At 38.8% G+C, this 12,914-nt stretch overlaps 1 protein-coding gene across 1 annotated transcript in view; it reads right to left on the bottom strand.

The window, feature by feature from the left end:
• stab1 (stabilin 1) overlaps nucleotides 1-9,926 on the bottom strand; it is a 54,433-nt gene extending 44,507 nt beyond the window's left edge. Inside the window, exons 1-12 of the mRNA XM_072665735.1 lie at nucleotides 9,776-9,926; nucleotides 9,421-9,548; nucleotides 8,357-8,472; nucleotides 8,192-8,277; nucleotides 6,512-6,581; nucleotides 6,034-6,129; nucleotides 5,702-5,812; nucleotides 4,325-4,515; nucleotides 2,609-2,739; nucleotides 934-1,061; nucleotides 731-801; nucleotides 453-599 (exon numbers count right to left, since the gene is read on the bottom strand). Of these exons, the coding sequence (XP_072521836.1) occupies nucleotides 453-599; nucleotides 731-801; nucleotides 934-1,061; nucleotides 2,609-2,739; nucleotides 4,325-4,515; nucleotides 5,702-5,812; nucleotides 6,034-6,129; nucleotides 6,512-6,581; nucleotides 8,192-8,277; nucleotides 8,357-8,472; nucleotides 9,421-9,548; nucleotides 9,776-9,829 (1,329 nt within the window). The 5' untranslated portion in view covers nucleotides 9,830-9,926. The remainder of the gene's footprint in view (nucleotides 1-452; nucleotides 600-730; nucleotides 802-933; nucleotides 1,062-2,608; nucleotides 2,740-4,324; nucleotides 4,516-5,701; nucleotides 5,813-6,033; nucleotides 6,130-6,511; nucleotides 6,582-8,191; nucleotides 8,278-8,356; nucleotides 8,473-9,420; nucleotides 9,549-9,775) is intronic.
• Nucleotides 9,927-12,914: the final 2,988 nt, after the last annotated feature.

Genomic DNA, 12,914 nt, shown 5'->3' with positions numbered 1-12,914 from the left:
AAAACTACATTTCTATACTAATTTATTTATTTGACCCCATTTTCTATTCAACGTAAAAGGTCAATTACCCAATCCCCATTCATGTAAACAACCCCCCCAACGCTAGCAATGCACCCCAACACTAGGCGAGTGAAGACTAGTACATGTCTCCATCCACATGTCTTTTCCGACTGCCGCTGATGCAGCATTGCTAGGTAGCCTAGCGTGCTCGGAGGAATGCACGGCTCCCCAGCTCCGATACAGCAGCTAAAAGATGCCTGTGCCGACCACCATCAGACTGAGAGTGATGTGGGGAGGATGTGCCATCCACCCACCCCTGAGAGAGCAAGGCCAATTATGCTCCTTCTGACTCCGAACACTGATGGCAAACGATCCTGTGGTCACAGTGGCAGCACCTTGGGCCATAGGACCATTCAGAGCCCCTAAAACTGTATGGTCGATCATTTATTTACCTTGTTTGTCTTAAATCTGATCACTTCTCCTCCATAAGTCCAGAAGTCTTGGCCCTCCAAGTCCTTGTAAAGGTGCTGGCCGAGGATGAGGTGATGTTTACATATGGCTCCAGCTGTGGGCTGGTGGTTAAGCTTGTCCACAGATATCTAAACCACATTTGAGCACAAAAGGATCAACAACATGAACAAGCACATCTGAAAGTCTTACCGCAAGGCAGGGGAGACTGGGGATGAGGCAGAGCGACTGCAGCATGTAGTTGTTTCTGCTTCTAACTCACTTGTGATGTATCCGCCGGAACGAGAGCTGTAAATGGGCCGTGCCTGCTCAGAACCAGCTCACATCCTTTCTCTGCAAAGGAAAACAAACAAACTTTCAAGGAAAAACAGCTTTGCTTTGATCCCTCTGATAAGACCAGTCTGCAGTTTAGCTGAGCTCCGGGCAGAGCATGAAAGACCCCTGAGGAAAACTCAGAAGAACTACCGAAGAGCGCGATGGTTCCTGTGAGCTTCCCCGCCTGGCTGCCCTCTCGGTCCAGCTCCAAAACACGCTCCATGATGTTGCCATAGCAACGCTTCCCATCCCTTATCTGCTGACGGCTGCACAGGCACCTAAAAGGGGAAATGCCTTCATTTAGAGCCAAGGCCTTCAGGAAACTCTCACAGGAGGCTTCAGTTGCACACTAGAGCAAAGCCCCTGAATTGGAGTGCATTTCAGAGTCACTTATATAGTCGTGAATGATGATGTGGACCAAACCCTACACTAACCCCTATACTACCCCACATATACTGCAGTTATAGCACAGTTATAGTGCTACATTACACCTCTGCTGCTACTGTGAAGGTCAATATCACACATACAGTCAACAATTATTGATCAGTTTTCACCAGATTTCACTATAAGTCAGTGCAAGAGATCTGGGGGTCTTGCCTTACTACATATTACAGAAATACAATTATTAAAAAGAGTGTTATGAAAGCTCACATATATGCATGGATCATCATGTACCAGTTAGTAGAACATGATAGATCAGATGATCCACTTATCTTATGAGTTGAGTTATCTTTACAGTGTCTTTTGCCAGAATAATCTAAGCCAAAACAGGCAGTTAGGCTCCAAGATGTCTGTACATTATGCACACCTTACCACCTCAGATAGGCCAGGGTGTTATAAAAGAAATAAATCCTAGGTAGTTCAAGCTGGAGGGTTTTGTTGAGACTTTGAGAGATATGCCTTTAGTCATTTTTCTTGGCCTAGAGGGGAGTGAGAGTGAAGCTGAGGCCACACTCAGTTTTACATTTCATGTATTCCCTTTTATTTAGATTTTTTTATATTTAGCATGATTTCTGTCTTGATTTATATTTTTATTCATTATAATATAACTGTTTTGTCCAGCGGTTTCATCCAATAAACTATATTAAGCCTTGTTGTTACTACACCACAATGAATCTTACATAAGTGATCCAACATGATATTATGATATTAATAATGTGCTCTGTGTTTTTTAAGATTGGAGTGAAAGAAATCATATTGGGAGGGTAAATTCTGCCTTGAGTAAATCAAGCAACACAAATTTTACATTGCGACATTATATAATATATTTTATATTATATATTATTGAATAAAAAGAATAACAATACTGCATATTAGAAATTCTCTGAGTGGCTCTGCAGTCTAATGCACCTCCACTATGACCCAGGGGTCGTGAGTTCGAATCCTGAGCTATGCCACTTTGCCATCAGCATCCGGAGTCTGAGAGAGCACAACTGTATTTACTGTGCAAAAATGTTTGGCACAATCACAAACCCTATTAACCCCATAAAAATGTGTATACACTGTATATACACTGTAGGGAATAAGCCTTATTACAACAAGTGTGAGCTGTCGTAACACTCGCTGGAGTGAAATGACCTCAGAAATGACGACACAGTATAAGCCTTAATTAATGGATATGTAGGTTTAGGCCAGCTGGCCTTGAAGGCTTAGCTAGTCTTATGAATGGTGGCAAAGCTAAAGGACAATAGCGATGCTTAATAACTTAATTAATTAATTTTATATAAACTGCACGGGCTACCACAGAAATAGTGCTGCGGTAACTGAAGCAGCCAAGAATATCAGGGCCTTTGAAGCCGCCGTATAAAAAAAGGGAGACGGTGACCTGGCTGTTCCGTCTTGGCCGGTTTCGCATCGTGCATTCCTGTGGCATGTGCTCTCCGTGCAGGCAGACTTCAGAGTGCAGCCAGCAGCAGGGCTGGATCCCTCCATTCCGCTCATGCACACACATTTGGCCTGTAATACACATTAGAAACATGTAATACAGGGTCATTATCATACACAGCACTCTAAACTCATAGAAACACAACAGCCTTGTGTGGAAAAACAATGGGGCCGCCGGTCTATTAGCACCTATGACACGGTTGGAAGGCCTACAGTTACTGACTGTAGCTCATCTGGGCTGAGAGCAGTTCATCACTCAGATAGTTACTAGTCATAATTGAGGTCTAATGGAGGTCCCATTGGGCTACAGTCAGGACCTGTATAGTAAAGGGGACTTACAGTCTCAGTATCAGTATAATGGTCAAAATCCACTTTTTTCTTTTATAGATAAAGCAGTTTGTTAACAGTAGGTTTAGGTTAACAGTAGGTTGAGGTTGCTACACAACATAATGGTGAAAGACTGTTCCTAGAAGAGTACGGTGGCCCTAATTACTGTGTGTGTGGTTTCTGTTACTTCGTCGGTACATTTAGCGAATAAACTGGCAACTCAGCGTATTAGCCGCCTGGTTAAAACTGAGGCGAGAGCGGCCTCCTCAGGTGCGGAGGGGGATTGCTATTGTCTGTTACTCTACTAACTTCACTATTCACAGTACCAGACAGTAGACTGTCTACAGCCAAGTGTATTTTTTTTTCAGAGTTTTTGGGACCTCTGCAACATCATAGTGATAGTTAAATAATAATTAAATAATATCATATTCATGGAAATTCACAATGCCACAGCAGCAAAGGGATAGCAAGACACTGAGATGCAAAACGTAAATAAATTACCAATATATACACAATATAAATAATAGAATAAAAAAGTATAATATTATATAATTATAATAATTATATATATATATATATATGATTAATTCATATAATTTTATAATATTATAATTTTTTAAAAACAAAATAATATATACAGATAATTGCAAATTGACCCTTAATTGCACATGTGTGTGTGTGGTGTGTGTGTGTGTGTGTGGGGGGGGGGGGGGGGGGGGTATTGCATATTGTATTGTTATTGTTACAATAATTACATACCAGATAAAATAAGATGCATGTTTTCTGCCTCCTGGCGGATTACGCTCCAGAAAAATACACTATACAGGCCAAAGTATTGGGACACCTGCTCATTCTGTGTTTCTTCCGCATTCAAGAGCATTAAAAAGAGTTGATCCTACTTTTGTTGGAGTAACTGTCTCTACTGTCCAGGGAAGAAGGCTTTCTACTACATAGAGGAGCACTGCTGTGGGGATTTGAAGTGAGGATGTTGGATGATGATCACCACCCCAACTCATGCCAAAAGTATTAGATGGAGCACCAACACCATCATTCATGAGAAGTACATTTCCACATGTATCAAATATGACACATAATAATATATCATATATCTCACATGATGATTATTGAAAATTAATTATTAACTGGTCAGAAGGTCAAATAAACCCTCCAGCTTTAACAAATTTGAAAATTCTGGCAATTATTTGATTATTAATTATTAGTTCAGGCTTTAAAGAGTTACAAATAGAGAGTTCTAATGGTTCCTTGAAGCACCTTTATAGAAGCACCACTTTTGGACTCGAGTCCAATGACCATCAAACCCAAACCTCACCTTGCCTGGGCCTGTATACTGACACACTGTAGAGGCAGCAGGGCAGCCTCCATTATTCTGAGCGCAGGGGTTGACTGGGGTGCAGACTTTGCCGTCTCCTTCATACCCATCTTTACACTTGCACTCGAACTGTCCCGCACCCTTGTACGAACACTCGGAGTTCATATCGCAGATATTTGGCGAACAAATACCTGAAAACAGGCCGGAGAGACACAGACACTATTATAATGCTTTAACATCCAACCAGGGTTAGGCCTGGGGCAGGCTGATGGGTTCATCAGATGGAAAGCTCTAAGGGAGGCTGTTAGAGTACTGAGGGGTCTGTGGAGTGTGGGGTTGCTGGAAAAATATCATAATAGGTTTGCATTAGCATAATGCTAGCTCAGCAGTACACTTACAGCCCATAGCTTCTGCTTAATGTTTCTCAAGGGCAACATGGGTTAAAAGAAATGTTCAAACGCTGCTTTACTGTGGTCCCATACTACAGCAATGAGCCACTGAGAGGAATTACAGTATCAGTGTCCAATAAATAGTTTAATTTATTATTTATTTACTTTTGCCAAGAAAGGTGTAGGTAACAGTAGGCAGTGGTTGCTAATCAACATAGCCAAACATTATTCCACAAATAGTGCAATATGCTTTAAAAAAAAAAAAAAAAAAATGTTTGGTATGTGGTTATATAAGTGTATATCACATATCTTGCTATGTTTTCATTACTGTTGCTATACTTCATTAATTTGTATTTTTTGTATCATATTAGTTTTGAATTGTATAAAACATTCTATATTATATTATATTATATTATATTATATTATATTATATTATATTATATTATATAATTGAACATATATGTCTACTTATTTATTTTTTATTTCATAAAAATATATTTATATAATTTATAATATATAATTCTGTATATATTATATAAAATTATTTATTCTTTACTCAAATCTTTTTATGTAATGTATAAAAAAGTATTATATTAATATATGTGATATTACCTATGTCTCTATTTATTATTTTGTTATGTTATGTATACAAACATTATATTATATTTTTATATTCCATATATATCTTTACTTTCATTTTTATTAAATTGATCAGTTTATTTTTTGTTGTTTATTTGTTTTAATGTATAAAACCATTATATTATAATATATTTTATTATATTTTATATGGTGTATATACTTTATATAAATATATCTTTACTTATTTTACTGATTTGTATTTGATTATTTATAGTTTTACTTGTTCATTTTCATTTGACTTTAATACCTGATTTAATTGAATTTAATTGATTGAACTTGATGTTTAATCTCTTATTGATTTTTTCAGTCCCTGACGTCCCTGATCATGTGAACTGTGTAATACACCTACCTATGCAGATCTGTCCAACCTTCTTAAAGCCAGGAAGACATTCACACACAGCACTCTCCCCCTCTCCTTTACAGTATGAGTAGGAAGTGCACTTCGAACAGGAGGCAGTAACTGCACTCAGGACAAAACAGGGTAAAAATAACTATAGCAGTAATTACAATATCAGCACAATCTACAGCAGCAACCAGGACGAGAATGTGTTTACAGTCATATACTGTATTTACTCAAGCTGAACTAAATCTAATGCTGTGATTAACCACATAGAAAGGTATGCAAAAATTTGGACACTCCTAGTCATCACTAAAAAAAAAGAATTCAAAAATAGTAATTACCTTTGTCACACTTTGGTCCTGAATATGGTGGTTGACAGTAACACTGTCCATCCCCATCTGGCCCTGAATTACACTGTCCATTCACACAACTGCACTCTAAACCAGAGGTACAAGGACATTACCATCAGCCGACAAACTACTATCTACAAACAGCTAAACATCTCAGAATAACCGAGTCATCCAGAGTGGGTAAATTAATGAAAGGAGTCAGACGCCTGAGAAGTCGAATGCCTCCATAAGCTCCCTCACAGACTTCATACGAATACGCTTCACTCACCGCCGGACGCCTGGAACAGCTTTTGATTACTGTGGCCTAAAAATGCGAAATCTTCAGAAATGTGTAGGTTTGGAGAGTCAATAAATTGGCTATATTTTTGCTGTAGTTCACATCAACCCCCACTCTGAATGACTGTTTACATTACAGTAACTGAATCATTCACAAATGATCTAAAAGTAGGATTCCCCTTTAAAAACTGACCTGAGCTGCAGTGCTCCCCGTAGGCGTTTGTGTTGGTGCACTTGTGGCAGGCGAAACCAGTGTAGCCCTCCTGCAAATACATCCGGTTAAACATTCAGGATGTACAGTGAGCCTCATATCAACTTAAACTGGCTTAAAGTATTAATATACTATTAATATAGTAATAGTGTTAGTATTAGTATAGTATTAGTATTAGTATAGTATTAGTATAGTATTGGTATTAGAATAATATTAGTATACTGTAAGTATAGTATTAGTATAGTATTAGTATTAGTATAGTATTAGTATTAGTATAGTATTAGTATAGTATTGGTATTAGAATAATATTAGTATACTGTAAGTATAGTATTAGTATAGTATTAGTATTAGTATAGTATTAGTATAGTATTGGTATTAGTATAGTATAGTATTAGTATAGTATAAGTATACTGTTAGTATAGTATTATAGTATTAGTGTACTGTTTATTATTATTAGTATTAGTATAATATTACTTTTAGTATAGTATTAGTATTCATATTGTATTAGTTTAAGTATAGTATTAGTATTAGTACAGTATTAGTATACTGTTAGTATAGTATTAGTGTACTGTTAGTATAGTATTATTAGTAGTATTAGTATAATATTAGTTTTAGTATAATATTAGTGTACTGTTAGTATCGTATTAATATTAGTGTTAGTATAATATTAGTTTAGTATAGTATTAGTGTTAGTATAGTATTAGTGTACTGTTAGTATAGTATTATTATTAGTATTATTATAATATTAGTTTTAGTATAATATTAGTGTACTGTTAGTATCGTATTAATATTAGCGTTAGTATAATATTAGTGTACTGTCAGTATCGTATTAATATTAGTGTTAGTATAGTATTAGTATTGGTATTAGTATTAGTATTGGTATTAGTATAGGATTCTTATAGTGTTAGTAGCATTGCTTTTCTTATAGATGATATCATCTATATATCTTATATTTTCTTTATTAAGTCAAACACAAAGAATATAAGCACCAGTCAAAAGTTTGGATGCATCAGCTTATACAGTAAAAAGCTTTATTTCATCATTTTTGCTATTAAATTATTTTTTCACATTTTAGAGTAACAGTAAATAAATCCAAACTAGCAGGTAGCCTATACGGAATTATGCAACAACCAAAAAGTGGATATAGGATTGCTAAGCCAGGCGATTGCTCTACTATTCCAAGTGGTTGTTAAGGTTTTGCTTAGCAATTGCTGTTGTATCCCAGATGGTTGCTATGGACCTGATAGGCAGCTTCTGTTCCAAGGGGTAGCTTTGGAGTCCCAGATGTTTGATAGGATGTTGCTTGGTGGTGGCCCGGGTGTTACTATGGAGTTGCTAGGTATGGTGTTCCGGGTAGATGCTATGATGTTAAGTGGTTTCTAGGAGGTTGCTATTATATCCCAGGTGGATGCTAGGAAGTTGCTATTGTACTACGGTCTAAGTTCTGCCATTCATTTGTTCATTCATTCATTGCTTTGTGGAAATAATCTTAATAATATGTAATAATAATAGTCTTTAACATTTTTAAAAACATTATTTTTTTCTGTAGTGTCTTTATGTCTTTATTGGTGTTACTGTAATAATTTCTGACAGTAATTCATAATAATCCACACACTGATCAGTAAGAGAAAGCAACACAAAGAGTAAGTAAAACTGGAATACCTCACAAACACAGGTGCCATTCCCTGAATCCCCATCTGCACAGGTACCGTGCCAATTACACATCTTCCCCGACCAGCTGGGACAGGCTGCAGAAACACGACATCGGCTTAATCCACCTGTTAGGTCACTGTAAATCAGCTTATATAAAAGAGGTGCAGCACTCACGTAAACACAAGGGCCCCCAGAAACCAGGACAGCATCTCTTGATGGTGTCGACCTTCTCGCACGACCGGGAGCAACCAGGCAGCTCCAGCAGACGATCGCCAATTTCCACAGTATACCTAAAAAAACACACATCAGTGAGCCTTGAGCCAGTTCACCGGTTGTCCTTCCTTGGAGCACATTTGACCAGTGCATACCAGAAACACCCCACAAGACCTGGCTGATGGAGAAGTTCTGACTACAACACCTTCATCACCTTCAAGAACTGGTTGTTCACTTGTTGCCAAATACATCCACCCCTTGACCAGAGCCATTGGAACCAAATCATCAAGTGTTATTCACTTCACTTTATCTGTCAGTGGTTTTAATGTTATGGCTAATTGGTGTACATGCCATGATCTGATGTGCAAGACGTGAACGCTTGTGAACATCTAATACTTTGCCATTTTTACAGCTACCATTTAAAAGATACACTGTATGTCCAACTATTTGTGGTGCAATGCTCCCCCTCCAAAATCTAGTAGACATCCTTCTCCCCTGGACAGTAGAGACAGTTACTCCATCAAAAGGAGGATAAGCTCCTTTTTAATACCCTTGATTTCAGTAGGACCTATAACTAAGCAGGTGTCCCAATACTTTTGTCCACACTGTTTCTAAAACAGTGTTAGTGCACTGAATTAACTTGATCATTCAACACTATCAAACAGTGCTGTAGACCCAGCTGGATAACTGAAAAACCGGCCTACCTGTCAGGTGAGCAACACACCTGTCTGTGAGAGAGTTCCTGTCCACTGAAGTCCACTCTTTGATGAACTGAGGGGGAGGCTTTCCACCTGCTGCTGTTCTACAATGAGGTCTGGGATTGAGGTCCGCTGATCAGTCGGTCCGTCAAAGTGTCCCAGTGTTCCACAGGTGTGGACCTGTGGACCCTACAATGGTTGAATGTGTGGACTAAAGTGGACAGGACCTCTTTGAGAGACTGGTGTAGCTCCTACCTGAGAGGACTAGCGCTCATACACTTGCTTGTCCAGGAAATAACACATGCATGAAGATGTTGATTTCTGTACCGGCAGTCGACATTCGTCGTGGTCTTCCTGAAGCCTGGCGGGCAAACAATAGAAGGTGCTGCAGCGCAGGACGTACACAGAGTGGAGTGCAGGACGGTGCGAGGTTCATCGCAGCGACTGGACACAGCCTGAAACGAAGGCACCAGAACGGTAAGCATGGAAGCAGGGTGCAAGCCGGTGTCCTGCTACAGCTGGTCTACACTGGATGCATGGAGAGCATGCTTGGGTGCAAGAAGGCTGCAAGCTACCAGGGTGTAGAAGGGTGTCATGCCGGAGAAGCGTTGCCTAAAACAAGCACAGCACAAAGACCTGGCATTCCTGCCACCCTGTGCCACCCTTAGACGCTAGAACTTACCTCGATTCGTAAACTAAATGGTACCATAAGTCCCAGAACCAGAAGATAATACATGACTGCTTCCTGAGAACGAGGACAGCTCCCTCTGGGCGCTCCTGATGTCTTCAAAGATAAGCCAAGAGGACAAAATAACAACAACAACAACCACCACCACAACCACCACCACCCAACTTCCTTCAGGATCGGCCACAATCCGGAGTCATGAGGCAGAAAGCTCTGGTCCACCTCCACAACCTTCAGCTTCTCACTTGCTTTCGGGGAACTGCATGCCAGCGACGCTTCAGGTTGAGGGAGGGAAGCTGTGCCTGCCGTTTTGCCCCGCACCAGTTTCAAAGCAGAGGAGTCAGAGACAATCTTTTCCTGACAGGAAAATGAACGGATTTCCTCTGCTGATTTGCCCCCATGACTGGTAGGAAATCCGTGCTTGTCAGCTGACCGCTCTGCAAGGTTCAGCGAAATTTGGAAAAAGAAACAAACTATTTAGTGGCAATCAGCAGAAGAGCACTTACTGTTCTGAGGTGAGCAGCTAAAGAGTGTATCGTGCCAACTTCAGGGTCAGGCCGCCTTTTCGCCTTTTTTTTTTTACTGAAGTCTACAGCAGCTGAACTTCACAGCACTGCTCTGATGGCCTGGACGCTCACTCCTGCAAATGAAAGGGCAAGAAGGGAACAGATCCACGTCTGACTCCATTAGGAACCATTACATGAAAATAGTTGGAATTAAAAGTTACTTTTTGCATGCAGGTCTACACACTCGTGCTACTGAGGAACAGATACTCCTTAAATACTTAAAATGAAAAATCTCGTGGTATCTGGTAACGGTTTACTAATCCTTCCTTGTTATATTTGAGCATATTTAAAGGCAGGTGGCTCAGTGGCACAGCTCCTAGGACCTGGGAATAGTTAGGTGTGTTTTTCCTGTGCCCATGTGGGTTTCCTTTGGGTACCCTGGTTTCCTCCCAGAACCTCATGGTAGGTGACCTGGCTATGCTCAATTGCCTCTAGGTGTGGGGGTGAATGGCTGTGTATGTGATACCCTGTGATGGACTGGAGAACCGTCCCGAGCCCTGGAGCCCTTGTAGCCCAATAATTCCAGGAAGGTTCTGGATCCACTGGGATTCTGATGGAAGAAATTAAAAGTAAAATTAAAAATATTGGACTGTTGGTGAAAAACAAGCAATAAAAAGTGGCAATGTCAGTGGACCACCAGCATTGCCATTATTGGGCCAACGGTGGGCTTCTATCCTCTTGATTTCAGGAGCTGTTGGATGACCACCACCTCACCTCATCCTCACCTCATCCCAAAAGTATTGGACAGTGCATTAGGCATTAGGCAGCATGCAACCAGGTTCATGTTTATCTGCTCCAGATAGTCCTATTCTATTGGCAATACTTCTTAAACTAGCTGAATGCTTTCATTAGACCATAAATATTTGGACGTACAGTGTATTACATGGTAGCTAAGTAAGAGGTCCCAGTACTGGAGACTGCCCCTTCAGCTGAGCTACGGCTAAAGCTAGCACTAGAGCTACTGCTAATGCTCTGTGTGGTTTCCACAGCTAAAATGCTAACATTATATCAAACATTTGAACATTTTAACATTAACATGATGTTTATTACGTCTTTATTACTGTTTACAGTGACTTCTTCAGTAAAGATTCTGATGTAACGGCTATCTAAACCTGTTAGCTTGTTTATAAAAAGCTAGCTAGCTAACAGCAGCAGGTCCTCCAGCATAACGTTCATTATGGAGGAAACCAGTCACACATTTTTAATGGTGAAGAAATCTAGTTATTCATCATTTTCAGGGCAAATCTCCACATTATTTTGAAGAACTGATGCTATTACTGTGTTTGTAAGCTATTCTGCGCCTCACTATTTAAAGAATGATCAGTTCAGTTGTTGTAAATCCTCTTATTTAAAAGTCAGAAGTCTAACATTCACATAAACACAAAGGCCTCTATAACCTCAACACCAGAACAGCATAGGGGTCTAAAAACGAAGGTGCCCATGACCCCACTCTGATGGCCTGGAGCGGCATTAATGAGCAGGGGGGACACGTCCTCCTAATGAATAATAAAACCAAAGGGTCAATAAAAAAAAAAAAAAACATTTTAAAGCAACACTTATGGCTAAATATCATCAAAAACCAGAATAATTTAGTTTTTTTCTGAGTTCCACTGGTTCCAATGCCGTCTGTGAGTGGAACCGTTCAGACATTAGAGGTTCTTCTGATCTCCGTCTGATTATCCAGCTCCCAAGATACAGAGGAGAGACATGTTTATTGCTGGCTTTGCAAAAAAAAAAAAACACCACAAATCTGCAGCCTGCAGCCTGCCATCAGCGGTGAACACTGCTGTGTCATCAGAACGATACTGTCCTTTCCTGGCATTGTTTTCCACACATTCTGATAATGTAACACCCATCAGAAAGCAAAAAAAAAATACAGATAAAATAATACGGTCAGCTAAAAAGCGTTCACAGTTTAGGGTCATTTAAAGTCCGTTCTGTAGCACCACTGTTGATTTCCCATCTGCATAGTTTAATTAGGAGTTCCAGGCCATGGTGCTGACAGTCAGAGGTACATCATTACTCAGCTATGTTCTGTTGTTTACATTAAAAATGTTCTTTTATTGTTTACTATTGTATTTTTACTATGACAGGCTTTTATGTTTTCTACTAAATTTAGTTAAGTGAAAAAAAACTGCTATAAGAAACAAACCTAAATAAATATTTTCTGCATGTTTTTAGACATTTGTTTTGTGTAACATTGCCAAAATGTTGTATTAAATGTGATATAACTTTTGCACATGGCACATTTAATGTTTTTTTTTTTTTTGCAATATCTCAAATTAAATTATTAAACAGTAATCATTTGATCAGAAGTACCCAAAGTTTTGAATAAGATTTGTATATTTGTGTATAAGTGTATTATTATATGTATAATTAGCAACATGTAATTTAAAACCATTATTTACTGATTGTTGCCATTTAATACTAATTTCTCATTTATTTCTGAATATAATTTATTTATATATATATATATATATATATATATTGTTTTCTTTAGAATATAATTTATGTTCAAATATTTAAATTAAGGTTTCACTTCTTTCCCAGTAGTTTATTAATAATAATAA

This window comes from Salminus brasiliensis, chromosome 21 (assembly GCF_030463535.1).
Source record: "Salminus brasiliensis chromosome 21, fSalBra1.hap2, whole genome shotgun sequence".
NCBI lineage: Eukaryota > Metazoa > Chordata > Actinopteri > Characiformes > Bryconidae > Salminus > Salminus brasiliensis.
Note: the sequence above shows the minus strand (reverse complement) of the source record. Positions and strands in the feature narration are given on the sequence as shown.